At 32.3% G+C, this 13683-nt stretch overlaps 1 protein-coding gene across 1 annotated transcript in view; it reads left to right on the top strand.

Moving 5' to 3' along the window:
• The window catches only part of Arl6ip6 (ARF like GTPase 6 interacting protein 6), a 35605-nt gene extending 25248 nt beyond the window's left edge, over positions 1-10357 (top strand). The window contains exon 4 of the mRNA XM_027937935.2: positions 9286-10357. Coding sequence (XP_027793736.1) covers positions 9286-9379 — 94 coding nt within the window. The 3' untranslated portion in view covers positions 9380-10357. The remainder of the gene's footprint in view (positions 1-9285) is intronic.
• The last annotated feature ends 3326 nt before the right edge of the window (positions 10358-13683 follow it).

Raw genomic sequence — 13683 nt, 5'->3', positions numbered from 1 at the left:
GCTGAAGCTGGCTTTGAACTTGAAATCCTCCTGTCTCAGCCTCCTGAGTTGCTGAGATTACAGGCATGTGCTGCCACACCCAGCTGAGAGAAATTTTTGTTCCGTTTAGTGTCATAACTGATTTCTTACTTGAGTTACCTGTCTTGTAAATTTTTTAAGATGTCAACATCCACTATTTAGGAACATGATGATAAAGTAAAATTAGAAGTTTCTTTTTCAAACACTAAATTTAACATTGAGCACAGTGAACTCTTCCACTCTTTAAGTTCTGTAGGTATTTATTTTTTTAAACTATAGTAACTTTGACGGCTTCATATAGAAAATAATTGGTTTAGATTTCTGAAGAGAGACGATCTATTTAGAAATCTTGCTAATTCATATATTTCCAAATAATGAATATGTCATTTACTTTGAAGCTTTTAGGTTCACCACATCTAGCTAAAATTAAAGATTTTGATCCAGTGTGTTTGGGGTGAGGCCTGAGATTCTGAATTTTTAGGAAATTCTCAGATGATATTGGTAAATGTTGGTGTGCAGACTACCCTTTGAATAGGGAGATATTAGACAGAAATTGGCAAGCTCATTCTGTAAAGTGCTAGATGGTAAGTATTTTTTATTTTTGTGGTCTTGGTCACAATTTCTCAGCTGTGCCATCACAGGACTAAAGCTGCCAATAGACATAAGACTGTTCCAATAAAACTTTAGTACAGAAACAGTTGATAGGACACGTGGGTCTTAGTTTGCCAACACCTGCTATAGAAGACTGTTATGAAAATGAATATCCCTTACAAAAGGTTTCTAATTATTGGTCAAGAAATATAGATGTAGCTGGGCGTGGTGGCACACACCTGTAATCCCAAGCCTCTCAGGAGGCTAAGGCAGGAGGATTGCAAGTTCAAAGCCAGCCTCAGCAAAAATGAGGTGTATTTATTTAGAGACACAGTGAGACTGTGTCTCTAAATAAAATACAAAACAGGGCAGGGGATGGGGATGTGGCTCAGTGGTTGAGTATCCCTGAGTTCAACCCCTGATATTCCTCCCCGCCCCCCCACACACACACACAAAAAAAATAGATGTATATATTAGCCAAGGAACAACAGGGTCTCATTTTTTTTTGATAGTCCCATCCTAGTTGGTTAATTTTGTAACTGAAGTATAACCACATTTCTAAAAATCAAATTTTAATATCATAAAACAAATAATTATTTCATACCTAGTTGAAAAGCTTGCTGAAATTTGAGTTTTAATGAATAAATGATAATACAGTACTAGTAACTCTAAAGGCTTCCTATTAGAAGAAGCAGAAAAACTTACAATGTATATAACAAAGTAAATATGACAAGTTATTTTACTCACTTCACTTTTCCTTTTAGATTGTGGGTCAACAAAAAGTGCCTTCATTGCCAAATCTGAGAAGTGTTTTCTGGGGTAAGAAATAGAGTAGGAGTCATAAATTAGTGGCAAAGACAATGATTTTAATTGAAATATAACTATCATAAAACCATTTTGTCACAGTTGTTATAAACTTTACCCATCCTTGTAAAAAGAAAAAATGTTAAGTAGCTCAAGATCTCAAATTCATTCTGAAATAGTCCAAGGCCTACAACATGCCATAGAAAGAAGATAAAACAGTTGAAATCATCCAAAGCTCCAAATAACTAGAATTTACAACTTCATTGTCTGAACTAAAATTTCAGCTATCAGGTTCCATCTATTGATCTATCCTTCTGTATCCCTTCCTACTTTTGTGTGCGTGTGTATCCATTCAAAATCCCCATGTCAAACTCTTAGTGGACTTCACTTCCGGTTTCACCAAGATGTCACCTATTCCCTTCACCCTTTCATGATTATTCACTTACCTTCTGTCCTGATCTGTCATTTCACTTGCTTCTCTTAGAGAATGAATTATTATACTCCCTATTGAAACATAATTTTATACTTCTATGCTTCAGATCTTCTTATTCCCTTCTCTCCTGTTGCCTTATTCATGTCTTCAAAATTTCCCTTTGTATCCAGTGTTCTTGTTAGGATAGTTTTTTAACATCTGGTTTCTCCTATACTAAAGAAAAAAATGGTTCATGCTTTGCCCTCCTTTCCTTCACATCAAAGAAGAAGACTGAAGACAAAAATCCCTGTCTCCCCATAGATTGCAGTTGCTACTATGGGTATATGCAGTCACCCTGCCCTTAATTATTTTTCTCCTTGTGTTCACTACAGACCTCTTAATTATGAAATTGAATCTTTATTTCCCAATCTGTTGTTTGAAATGGTTTAACGTTTCTTCCCTTTTGAAATGATTTTCTTTCTTTAATGCTATGTCATGCTCCTTCCTGCTTTTCTTTCTCTTAGATTATCTTTGGCCTCCCTGAAAAAACCTGATTTCTCATTACTGTTTCCTTGTGCTCTTCTGGTAATTTTTACTGCAGTGTCCTACTGATGTTTCCAGTTCAGTGTATCTAAAATTGATTTCATTGTTTCCCACTTCCCACCAACCTGTTTGTTTTCATTGGTTCCTTATCATGATGGATGAATGATATTTCATCCAGCCAGTAACTCAGTTCTTTGTTCTCCTCAGCAGCTTTAACCAATTAAGGACCAACAATAATGGCTGACATTTATTGTCCTAGTGAGTACATACTTAATCAGTTCCAGGCAGTGTAATAAGTACTTCTTAATATCATCTTTTTGTTGTTGTTTAAAAAATACTGATGAGAGGAATTTCCTCATTTTAAAGACGGAGAATGAGATTTTCAGGTAGGTTAGAGTAGTCCTGTAAGTACTAGAATTATGATTAAACCTGGTAGGGAAAGAGTGTCAGCTTTTCCAAGTGCATTTTTAATATCCATATCAACTTTCCATGCTTTTCATTGTCTCTTGCTTCTGTATTGTTTTGTTTAGAACTCTGAACCCCTCGTATTCAGTTTTTAAAAACTTGTCCTCTTCTACAAGCTGAATGACTCCTTTAAGTTCCAGCAATGCTATCTGCCAGATTTTGAACACTTACTACTACCATCTCTTATCTTGAAGGGCAATACTGATTTTTACTCATTTCCCTATCTCCTTAATGCTTGATGTATTCATTTGTAAACCATGGTGAATGGAAAAGGAGTTGAAAGTTAGAATTTTAGAGTAAAAACTAAGGGGTTAATGTAACAAATTCTTTTTCCTTTATGAGAGACAGCAAAAGAGAATGGAAAAATATTTGCTTTGAAAGTCTAACCCTTATTTTCTTAAATCTACTGGTAAATTCATTGGAACACATAAAGGTACATCCTGTCTTCAACAATTTTTAATAATTTTTAGGACAGTATTGTATACTGTATATATTATATATTGTATACTATGAAGTTACATAATTTTGTTTCTTAAAGAAAAGGAAATATTTTATAACTACAGTTGTCTTAGTATCTGCAGTGGTTTTGTTTTAAGACTGCACACCAAGACATAACAAAATTTATGAATGGTCAAGTCCGTTGTATAAAATGGCATACTGTTTGCATAAAACCTGTGTACATCCTCCTACAAACTTCAAACCATCTCTAGATTAGTTTTAATACCTATTACAATGTAAATACTATATAAATAGCTGTTATGCTGTATTGTTTAAACAATAAAAATAAAGAAAAAAAGTACATTCAGTTATAGACAAAATTTTTTAAAAACTTTCTATCCAAGTTTAGTTGAATCTGTGGATGTGGATATGGAAGAACTACTATAACTGAAATACAGTGTTCTTTAGTGTTTTCTTTAAAATTTCAGGTTAAGGATAGGTACTTTTGGTTCTAATTAAAAAACTGACTGGTAGTTACTTCAACCAAAGCTCGCATGACTTAAAATTATTTAGGATTGGAGATTCCTTGTTTAGGAATAGAATGAGAAATAAAAGGCAACTCAAATGTCTGAAGGAGAAATTAATTAGTATCAACTAGCTCATTTTGTCTCCTGCTAAGCCAGTCAGAGACACAGAAACAAATAGTAAGTTGATACTTAATATGAGCCTCTAATATAATTTCTTATTCTGGCCAGCATAGAGAACTTTATGCTTAAGGCAAGAATCAGTTGGTAGTGGAGTTAATGTTTTGGATTACAAGAAGTCTGTCATAAAAGCATCTCTGATAAGTGATAAATACCTGTGAGAGAAAGGAAATGTAAGAATAAGTACAATATAGGAGTGAAGGTTCTGAGAAAAAGTGTCTGGTATTTCATCACTGTAGAGATTTAGTTCAGATCAACCAAAGCTAGTGTAAAAATAATAAATAATCCAAAACATGAAAAGAGATCTGCTTGAATCTGTTGTTCTTAAAAAATTCTTTTGAGCACAATTTATTTGGGACTTTTGGTAGTTGCTTATTCAATACATTAATTTGTGATTCAAAAGTAAGAGTATAAATTGAATTGCCAGTCATTGAATTTATTTGAATCTTAAATTTTAAATGTGTTCCATTCCTGAAAATGAAAATAATTAAGATTTAATTCTTTTATGACATATTCACTTTACAAGTTATTATTAAATACTAATAGAAATGTATTACTAGAAATTAATTCTGTAGTACAAAATCTGGATATAAATAATTGAAATCTAGGTTCTCTAATGAATTAAAAAGGGAGAAGTGATTATAAGCAAGTAGGAAAATGTTAATACCAAGAAAAATGCTTATATACATAATACACATACAAGTAATTCTCCCATCCACCTTCTGGATTTGTTATTAAATTCACGTTATTGTTTGTTTTTTTGTTTTGGTTTGGGGACAGTTTAAGTTTAGGTGTTTTGCTTAGAAGAAAGTTGAAGTGAAGTCAGTTGAAAGAATTTTTTTAAATTCCTTCTTTAGCTAAGTTTTTTCCCTAACTATGCAGCTAACATTTCTTGATCATTTGTTTTGTGCCAGACAGCTGATCATCACAATCATAAAGGTAAAATTTCCACTTTACAGAGGAAGAAATTGAAGTTCAAACAGATAAATTGTTCTGTTTTCATATCTCTTGTAAGTGGTAAAGCTGCCACTCACCCATATTTACTCTAGAGCTCGAGCTGTTCACCACTATCTGGGACCACGTACTTACTGCACTGTATATTTTTATTATGGAAAGGAATCCTTTGAAACTATAACAAAATAGTGCCTTTTCTACAATTTATCTTTTCAGATATGGAACCAGTTCTACTATAATGTGCTTTTCTTTGTAACTGCATTTACACTGTCATTTTATTCTTATTGAACAATGTTTCCCATTTATTTACATTTTCATTTCAGAAATGTATTGCAATAGAAAAGAAAGTCTAATAAATGTCACATTAGGATCCTAACTTAAGAAACATTTTATTTTTGTCATTGAATTCTTTCTCTATATTTCTACTTATTATTTTATTTGGCAAAACAAACTATCAGTTCTTAAAATTTTTTTAATTAATATATTATTAATTTTCATTATATCAGTGGGTCTTCTTGGGATTGAAATATTTATATAATTAGATTCCCCATATCATTGTTCATTGAAAAATCAGATAATGTTAATCAATAGCCTATTTTAAATTACAATAATTGTACCAATATTTCCCAAAATAGTCATGACATTTTGAAAGTTTTTTAAGCATATTTCAGAGTCCTTGTAAATTTTGAAGTAAAATGCAAGGTCTTCAAAGTTAAATATTTTCATTATATTGCTCTGAGACTGTGGGATTTATTTTCTTTTGTTTACCTCATTCAGTAATGTAATCCAAATTAGAAATCCATATGACATGACAAGAAAATCACATCAGCTTGTCAAGGCTAGGTATTATCTACCTACTTTTGTGGACTTCTCAGTAATAATTCTGTAGTTTTATTTATTCTGGATGGGATTTTTAAAAAATTTTTTACTAGCAAGTTTTACATGTTAGACATTATTACCTAGGAATTAAGAAATTATGATCATTTCACTTTATTGATCTGAATTACCCAAGTTAGTTTCCTAATTGAGCTTAGTCCCTTCCCTTTTCATGAAATTGTAGAAAAGCCGATGACCAAAAGTTCATTCATTTTTTGTCATGTATCAGTGTTTCTATTCTATTTTATGACTGAATTATATGCCATATGTATAGACCACATTTTGTTTATCCATTTGTTAGTTGATAAATATTGGGATTGTTTTCACCTTTTGACTGTTATTAATAAGTTGCTATGAACATTTAAGCAGAACATTTTGTCTGAATGTGTTTCATTTCTATTGGGCATATACCTAGTAGAACTGCTGGCTCATAATGCTTAATTGTTTAAAAAAAAATCTCAATTATTTCCTGCATCTACGTTTCCATCAGCAATATTTGAGTTCCAGTTTCTCTTCATGCTCATCAGTACTTGTTTTCTTTTTTTTTAAATACTAACCATTCTAATAGATATGAAAGTGGTTTTAATTTCCATTTCCATATGATTAATGATTTTGAGCATCACCAGTTTACATGTGCTTGTTGGCTCTTTGTGTATCTTCTTTTCAGAAATGTCTATTCAAATTCTTTGTGCCCTTTTTAGACTGGATATTTTGTCATTTTCTTATTGAGTTATAATTTATTTTATATCCTAAATAGTAGACCCTTTTGTGTTATATAATTTGCAAATATTTTTGTAGGTTGTATTTTCGCTTTCTTCATAGTGTCCTTTGAAACAAAATGTTTTTAATTTGATGTAGTCCAGTTTATCTTTTTCTTTAGTTCTGATTGCCTTTAGTGTCAGTACCAAAGAATATGTTTTTTTTTTTTTTTTTTTTCAGGTCAAGATTTTACCTATGTCCTAAGAATTTTATAGTTTTAGTTATTTTATTTAGATCTTTAGTTCCTTTTGAGTTAATATTTGTATACTGTTTTAAATAGAGGACCAAATTCATTCTTTTGCTTCCAGTTGTCTAGCACCATTTGTTGAAGAGTGTTCTTCCCCCTTAAGTGGTCTTGACACTCTGGAACCTTAATTGACCATAGGGTTTATTTCTGAGCTTCCAGTCCTATTTCATTGGTCTCTATGCTTATTCTTACTAAGGATCTCTGTAGTTTTATTGTAAGGTTTGAAATTGGAAAGCATAAGTCCTCCAACTTCGTGAAGATTGTTTTGCCTATTTGGGCAATATTTAGTCATCATTTATTGAAGATGTTAAATTCATTAATTGAAGGTGGTGTTTTCATTACAGTTGTGTCAATTTAAAACTCCTATACTAGGAGGTAGATGTAAGGTTTTTACAAAAGAGAACTATGATGCCTTCAGCCTTTACTAACAGAACCTCAGTGACCACGTATTAGAGTTATAGAGAAAAATCATGCCAGTGGTTGTCTATGTGTTATTCCAAAAAGAAAACTCATGTCGGATAGTTTGAAGAAAGACTTTAAAGTAAGTGATTCCTTAAAGATTTAAGTTTCTTGCTTATTAGCAGTAATCTTTGACAATTGCTACGTGTTCCCAGTTAGAATATGTGGGGGTAGGGTGCAGAATTTGAGGTGGTAGGAAATCTAAAAACCACTGCTCTAGAGCATTTTCTTTTTCTTTTTTATTATTATTTTTTCTTTTTTAGTTGTTGATGGACCTTTATTTTATTTATTTGTATGTGGTGCTGAGAATCGAACCCATTGCCTCACGCATGCTAGGCAAGCGCGCGTTACCACTGAGCCACAACCCCAGCCCTAGAGCATTTTCTTTATTGCTATTAAATGCTTTGCTTGCCTAGTAAGGGTCTCTGAGCATTTGAACATGCACATATTAGTAAAATTCAGTTATACCAACATCATAGGTATCAGTTTTTAATAAACTGAACTTTAGAAGTGTTTCTATTTTTGAGTCATTGCTGAAGTCACAAATTAGTTACATAGAACGATTAACTTTGAACACTGTTTTTTGTTTACCTTCATTTTGTGAGCATTAATTTAAAAGTTTCCTGAGTCATTACTAATTTTTTTTTACATTGAGTGATATTTCTATTTCATAAATTAGGTTTCTGTTCCCTGTCCATGCATATTTAAGGAATTCTCTTTTTTAAGGGGGCAAAGCATTTAAGTACCTATTTTATCATATTGTAGGTAATATAAATAGGTAGATTAGCCTTTAGTGTCATATGAGAAGTTAAACTAACTGTAGTTGAGAAAGGAAAGATTGAGTGGAGAGAGTAAATAACAACTCCCATGGAGCAAAACAGGGAACAGTCAAGAAGTGTCTGGGTCTTCTGTAGCCTCAGATAAAGGCAAAGAGGTTGTTATTTGAAGAGTATATCACCTTCATACTCTGCCACATATCTTGTGATACTGGAGTTATTAGTATGAGGTGCTCTTCAGGTATTAATTTAGATGTGTTTCCCTGTTGGGTCTCTTCTTAGGAAAGGAGGAAATGATGTGGATATGATGACTTTCTCAGTCCAAGCCCCTGATTGTTAGTTTTGACTTTTTTTTTTTTTTTTTTCTGCTTCTGCAAGTACATCTCCCTGTATTTTCCTCAGTTTGGTGTGCTTCAATGATAAAAGGATTTTTCTTTACCTTCTGACACCAATTGGACATTATCTTCTTTTCTTTTTTTAGTATGTCTCATCCTTACTGGGATAAGCAAAAAGTGTTATACTATGATTAGTGGGAAGAATTCTAAGAAAGAATAGGTAGTAAGTTTGTTAAAAGATAGAAGAAACAAATGGTAGAGTATATGGTGCATAGAAAGTTCTCAAGCTAGTTGTCACTCAGAGTGATCATAAATAAGAAATTTGTCTACTGGTGTTTAGGAACTCATTGAAAACCGCATCAGTTAAGTAACTGTATTACTATAAGAACTGAATGTTAAAAGATTTCATCTGAACCAGTCACATGGACATAAGCCCAAAGAGAAAGTAGTTTCTTTATGTAATCCTAAAATGGTAAAAACAAGATAAATACTTGAAATAATATGTATTTTAATTTAAATCTAAGTGAGAACAAGAGAACAGGGAAAACAATGCTAATTGGTGCATGAACATGTTTATAACAATTTACACCTTATAATTATGTTATGACTTTATCAAGTGACTATGAAACTAAGTAAAAAAAAAACTATGGAGATCAAATTCAGCATTTTGTTCTAATACATTGAAACAACCTTATTTGTTAATTAGGACAGTTTTTGACTGAGAACTTAAGATTTGTTACCCACTGCTAATCCTGCAAATGTCCAATATTATTTTTTAACTTGTGTATTCATAAACATTCACGAAATATAGTCCTAGGTCTTGAGCATTTTCAATAAAAACTGTTAGTATTTCTCTTATGCCAAATTCCATATTTTCTGATTTGTGTTTTTCCTTTTTCTCTAGGAAACTGACCGGACATTCTTTCCACATGGGCTATAGCATGGCAATTTTGAATGGAATTGTAGCTGCTCTTACTGTGGCATGGTGCCTCATGTGAAACCACACTGGAACGATATTTTGGCAAAATTGTGATTATTTTGTAATAACAGAAAAAAAAAATCGCCTGCTCAGAATACTAAGAAGTCATTATATGGTTCAGATACATATCATAATCGTCATCATCATGAAGGACCTTTTAAAACATCATTCTGGAGTCTAGGCATTGAAAATATCTTGAATATTAAGTTTCGAGTACTTTTTAAAAGTATAAGATTCTTACCTCATTCTTTTACTTTTTTGTGTGTTTCTTATAAAATATAGAAAACATTTTAATGGAAATCAAACTTGGACACTTGAATACAGGATAATGCCTACCTTTCCATGTATATATACAACAATTTTGCTAAGAAATACTGATTGAGATAGAAATATTTCTTTCTTACATATTACATTACGAAAACAAACTGCCTACTTTCCTGACATTTTATAGAAGCTACTTTTAAATAAAAATATTTAGTTTTTGATATTCATATAATAGAAGGTCCATTTATATCTTTTATGAGGCATAGTTCCTTATGTTTTTTTTAACATATTTTCCTACTACATTTTGAATCTACATTTTTTTTTTTTAATTATTGCATCTAGACAACTTTAAATGTTATTTTTTGGCTTATGCAAAACTAATACCTGCCATTTATACTAAATATTTTTGTCTGAAACTAATAAGCACATTGATGTAAGTTTAAAATTAAGTAAATTTATTTGTAAAAAAAAATTACTGAAAAGATAAATTATTTCAGTCATTAAACTATTAAGAATTCGAGACTATTCATTGTTTCTATTTTCCAACATTTTACATATTTATCTTGTTGTAAATATGGTTACTTCATCAGAACTTATTTTGTTTTTAATAAATGAAAACCTGAATTTTTTGTATGTAGAAATACTTGAATTAGTATATTTTTTAATCTCAAAAATTTAGTTACCAAAGTAGAAAGGCTATGTGTGTGTAATAAAACTATATTTTATATAGATATATCTGGATTATGTAATTTTATACTTTTGCTGTTTAAATGCTAACCGATAATTGTTTGTTTTGTTTTGTTTTCATAGTAATTAAGTCTTAATTGTTCCCTTTCTTACTAAACGTTTAGAAAATCATCTCAATTTTAGAAAGGTGAATGATTTTTCTAAGATGTTTTCCCTGGCCATAGGAAACTACTGTGTAATCAAACTGCTTATTTAGGCTAAGTGGAATGAATATGAGTACTGGATTCCTCTGCTGAATGTTATTGCTAGGTAAAGAAGGGTTCTAAAAGTGTTAACTCTTTTTTTTTTTTTTTTTTTACTATTCAGAAATCTTTAGTTAGACATGACTAGTGCTGCTTCAGAATTTAAATTATCTGAAATGTTTAAAGTAATACAGGTGTTGGGTGTGTCTAAGTAGCAATCCTATGGCTTAAGTATTCCTACCAGTGTGGTTGTTGCAATGAAAAATCTATTTTCAGTCCCTGTCTTCCTTCTTGCCTTCTTTTTTCCCTCTTTCCCTCTAAAGGGCTCTTCCATTGCGAACTAATGTATAAGCAACAAAATTCATTTATCTTCTGTCTACTCCTCCAGCTCCAACCCTCACCCCTCACCCATCACCCCCATCCCCTGCTGCAAATTTAGATAGGTAGCTCCCTCTGATTCTTTTGAGTCTAATAACTAAGAAAGTAATACAGTAGACCTTAAAGATGTACAAGATAATCCGTATTTAAATTTAGATACTTACAGAAATATCTATAAAATATTTCTTTGAAACCCTATTTATTCTGAACTAGCACTCCCCTTTGTGTGGGGAAGGGATTGCTTTTCTCTCTAAGAAAAGCAATTTGACTAAGTATAATTATCTAACCCAAGCTGGGCTAATCTTAGTTTCTAATCTTTCCTGACGTTGTGCTTGCAGTAGGTACAGAGATGTGACTCAAATCAGCCAGTGTCTTTCCAAGAATTTTCAATGTGAAATTAAGGTATCACAGAGCTGGGAAAATACAAGCCCAAGAAATGCTGGCAACCATGGTTTAGCAAAGCTCAGAAAAGAATAAGGCTGACCTGGATACTGATAATGGCATTCCTGTGGTTCCTGAAAACCCATGGCAATGCTACAATTTTTGAAATTTGATTGCATGAAGCAATTGTCATTTGAAAAAAAAAAATTCAAAATGAGTTTAACTGGTATTGGAATTCATCTCTTATGAAATTGACTTAGATAATTTCATCTTTTTATGTGCAATATCACATAAACATATACTTGGAAAGAATACAGGGAATATAGGTGTGCCTGTGGCTATTGATTGCTCTCAGTGATTACTCAAGAGTCTTGGAGTAAACAAACTAGTTCTAGTCTTGGTATTTCATCAGGAATTTATTTATGATACAAAATTCAATTATATTTTTTTATTATCAAAATATTACTAGGTATTACAAGATATGAATCTAGTATAAGATAATGAGTTTCAAATAAGACACTGTTACATAATAACTAGTGTTTCCCAGTTTCCTTATATGTTAAATGGGAAGAATAATACCTAATAAAATATTTAAATTAAAACTATAAACTACAACGAACATATTACATGTCAGGATTTATAGAACCTTGATGAAACACAGTTCTATAAATATGATTTCAGATATTTATTGAAACACGATTGAAAACTAATAAGCTAAAAATGCAAGGTAAACATTAGAAAAAGCAACAAGAACACCCTACCACCACCCCCACCCCCCTACCACCACCACACTACACACACAAACAAGGAAGACTGGGAATAAAAAAGGTAAGACAATCAATGAAGAACGGTGTCCAAAAGGAAAAAAAAAAAAAAATATATATATATATATATATATATATATATATATATATATATATATGGGGGTAGTATCCATTTCAAAAGTGGGTTCATTGATAAGACTTCTGATAAATCAGTTTTAAAAAAAAAAAAAAATATATATATATATATATATATATATATATATATATATATATATTTATATTTTAGTTGTAAGATGAACACAATACCTCTATTGATTTATTTATGTGGTGCTTCACACATGGTAGGCGAGAGTTCTATCGCTGAGCACAACCCTACCCCCACTCACACACCCCCACCCTAGTAAATCAGATTTAAAAGATTTTATTTTCCCATTTCTGTTCATTTTTTGATTATATGATTTAGGGTCCTATATTTCAGGCAACAAACTATTTAAGGAAAAGATAAATTTGTTTGAAAGATATATTGATCTCAAAGCCTTCAAATGTATTGCTAGTTGCTCTCAGATTTGGTGGGCAGGAACCAAGAAAGTGTCAGAGTCAAGGAGGAGAAAGTAAAGATGTAACCATGATGGATGTCAGGAGTGTCTCAGGACAGAAGCTATGTGCACATCTGTAAGTCCTGAGTAAAGGGGTACTGAACAGTTATGCACCCCACAATAGATTGGGCTTTACCTCTGCTCAGATAAGGAAGATGTGACTCCAGGAGTGGGTGTCACCTGATGGGTTAAATTACACCCACCTGTTCCTTTGTAATCCTACCCCTTTGCCCTTTTTGGGATAGAATGTTCCATGGAACCTCCCTTTGTGAGTCTTCTATATAAGAATAAAGAATTCCAGTGGCTCTCTCTTTTCCATGGACCCCTAAGGTCACAGAGCCATCCCCGGATTTTGAAAAAGTACTTGGTATTTCTGTGTGTTTGCATGCTTTCTTTGCTTTTTCTTAAGTGATTGGAATAGATTTTGTGAACCCAGCATAGGTTGCTTGCTTGAATAGATCAAGATAGATGGGTTCGCTTCCTTGGTGTGTACAAAGTAAGCAACAACCAGGAGGTAAAAGTGAAGAAAGGTGTTATTGTTTGTAGCAAGTAAAGGGAACATGGGACAACTCTCAAAGCAGTGTGTCCTGGAACAAAGGAAGCAAGGGACTTTTACTGGGGAAACTTGTGCATATTCATACTGGAAAAACTTGTCATTGCATGCAGAGGCAGACACATTCTTGGGCATGTTCAGTCTGAGATCATGCTTTATACAGTGTTCCATGCACTTTTTCTCTGGAGGGTCTTGTCTGAAACTAATAACTTAAAAGGATGTTAGCAGTCAGCAGTAGCTTCCTTTATAAGCAGATGCTTAACGCTGTAAGTTTCTGCCTGGCAGCTAACAAAGGACTGATAGTGGGAATAGCCTGGTAAGAATGATGAGTCTTTTCTGCCCTTTCTTGTGCTTTGCAAGATAGGTTCAAGGTTCATAGTCATCGGAGAGAGTTACCAGTTTACCAAGATTAGGTCTCATGCCTCCTTTTTTTATCTTTTGTAATTGAAGGCAGCATC

This window comes from Marmota flaviventris, chromosome 11, assembly GCF_047511675.1.
Source record: "Marmota flaviventris isolate mMarFla1 chromosome 11, mMarFla1.hap1, whole genome shotgun sequence".
Classification (NCBI taxonomy): Eukaryota; Metazoa; Chordata; class Mammalia; order Rodentia; family Sciuridae; genus Marmota; species Marmota flaviventris.
This window is presented reverse-complemented; position numbering and strand designations above follow the sequence as displayed.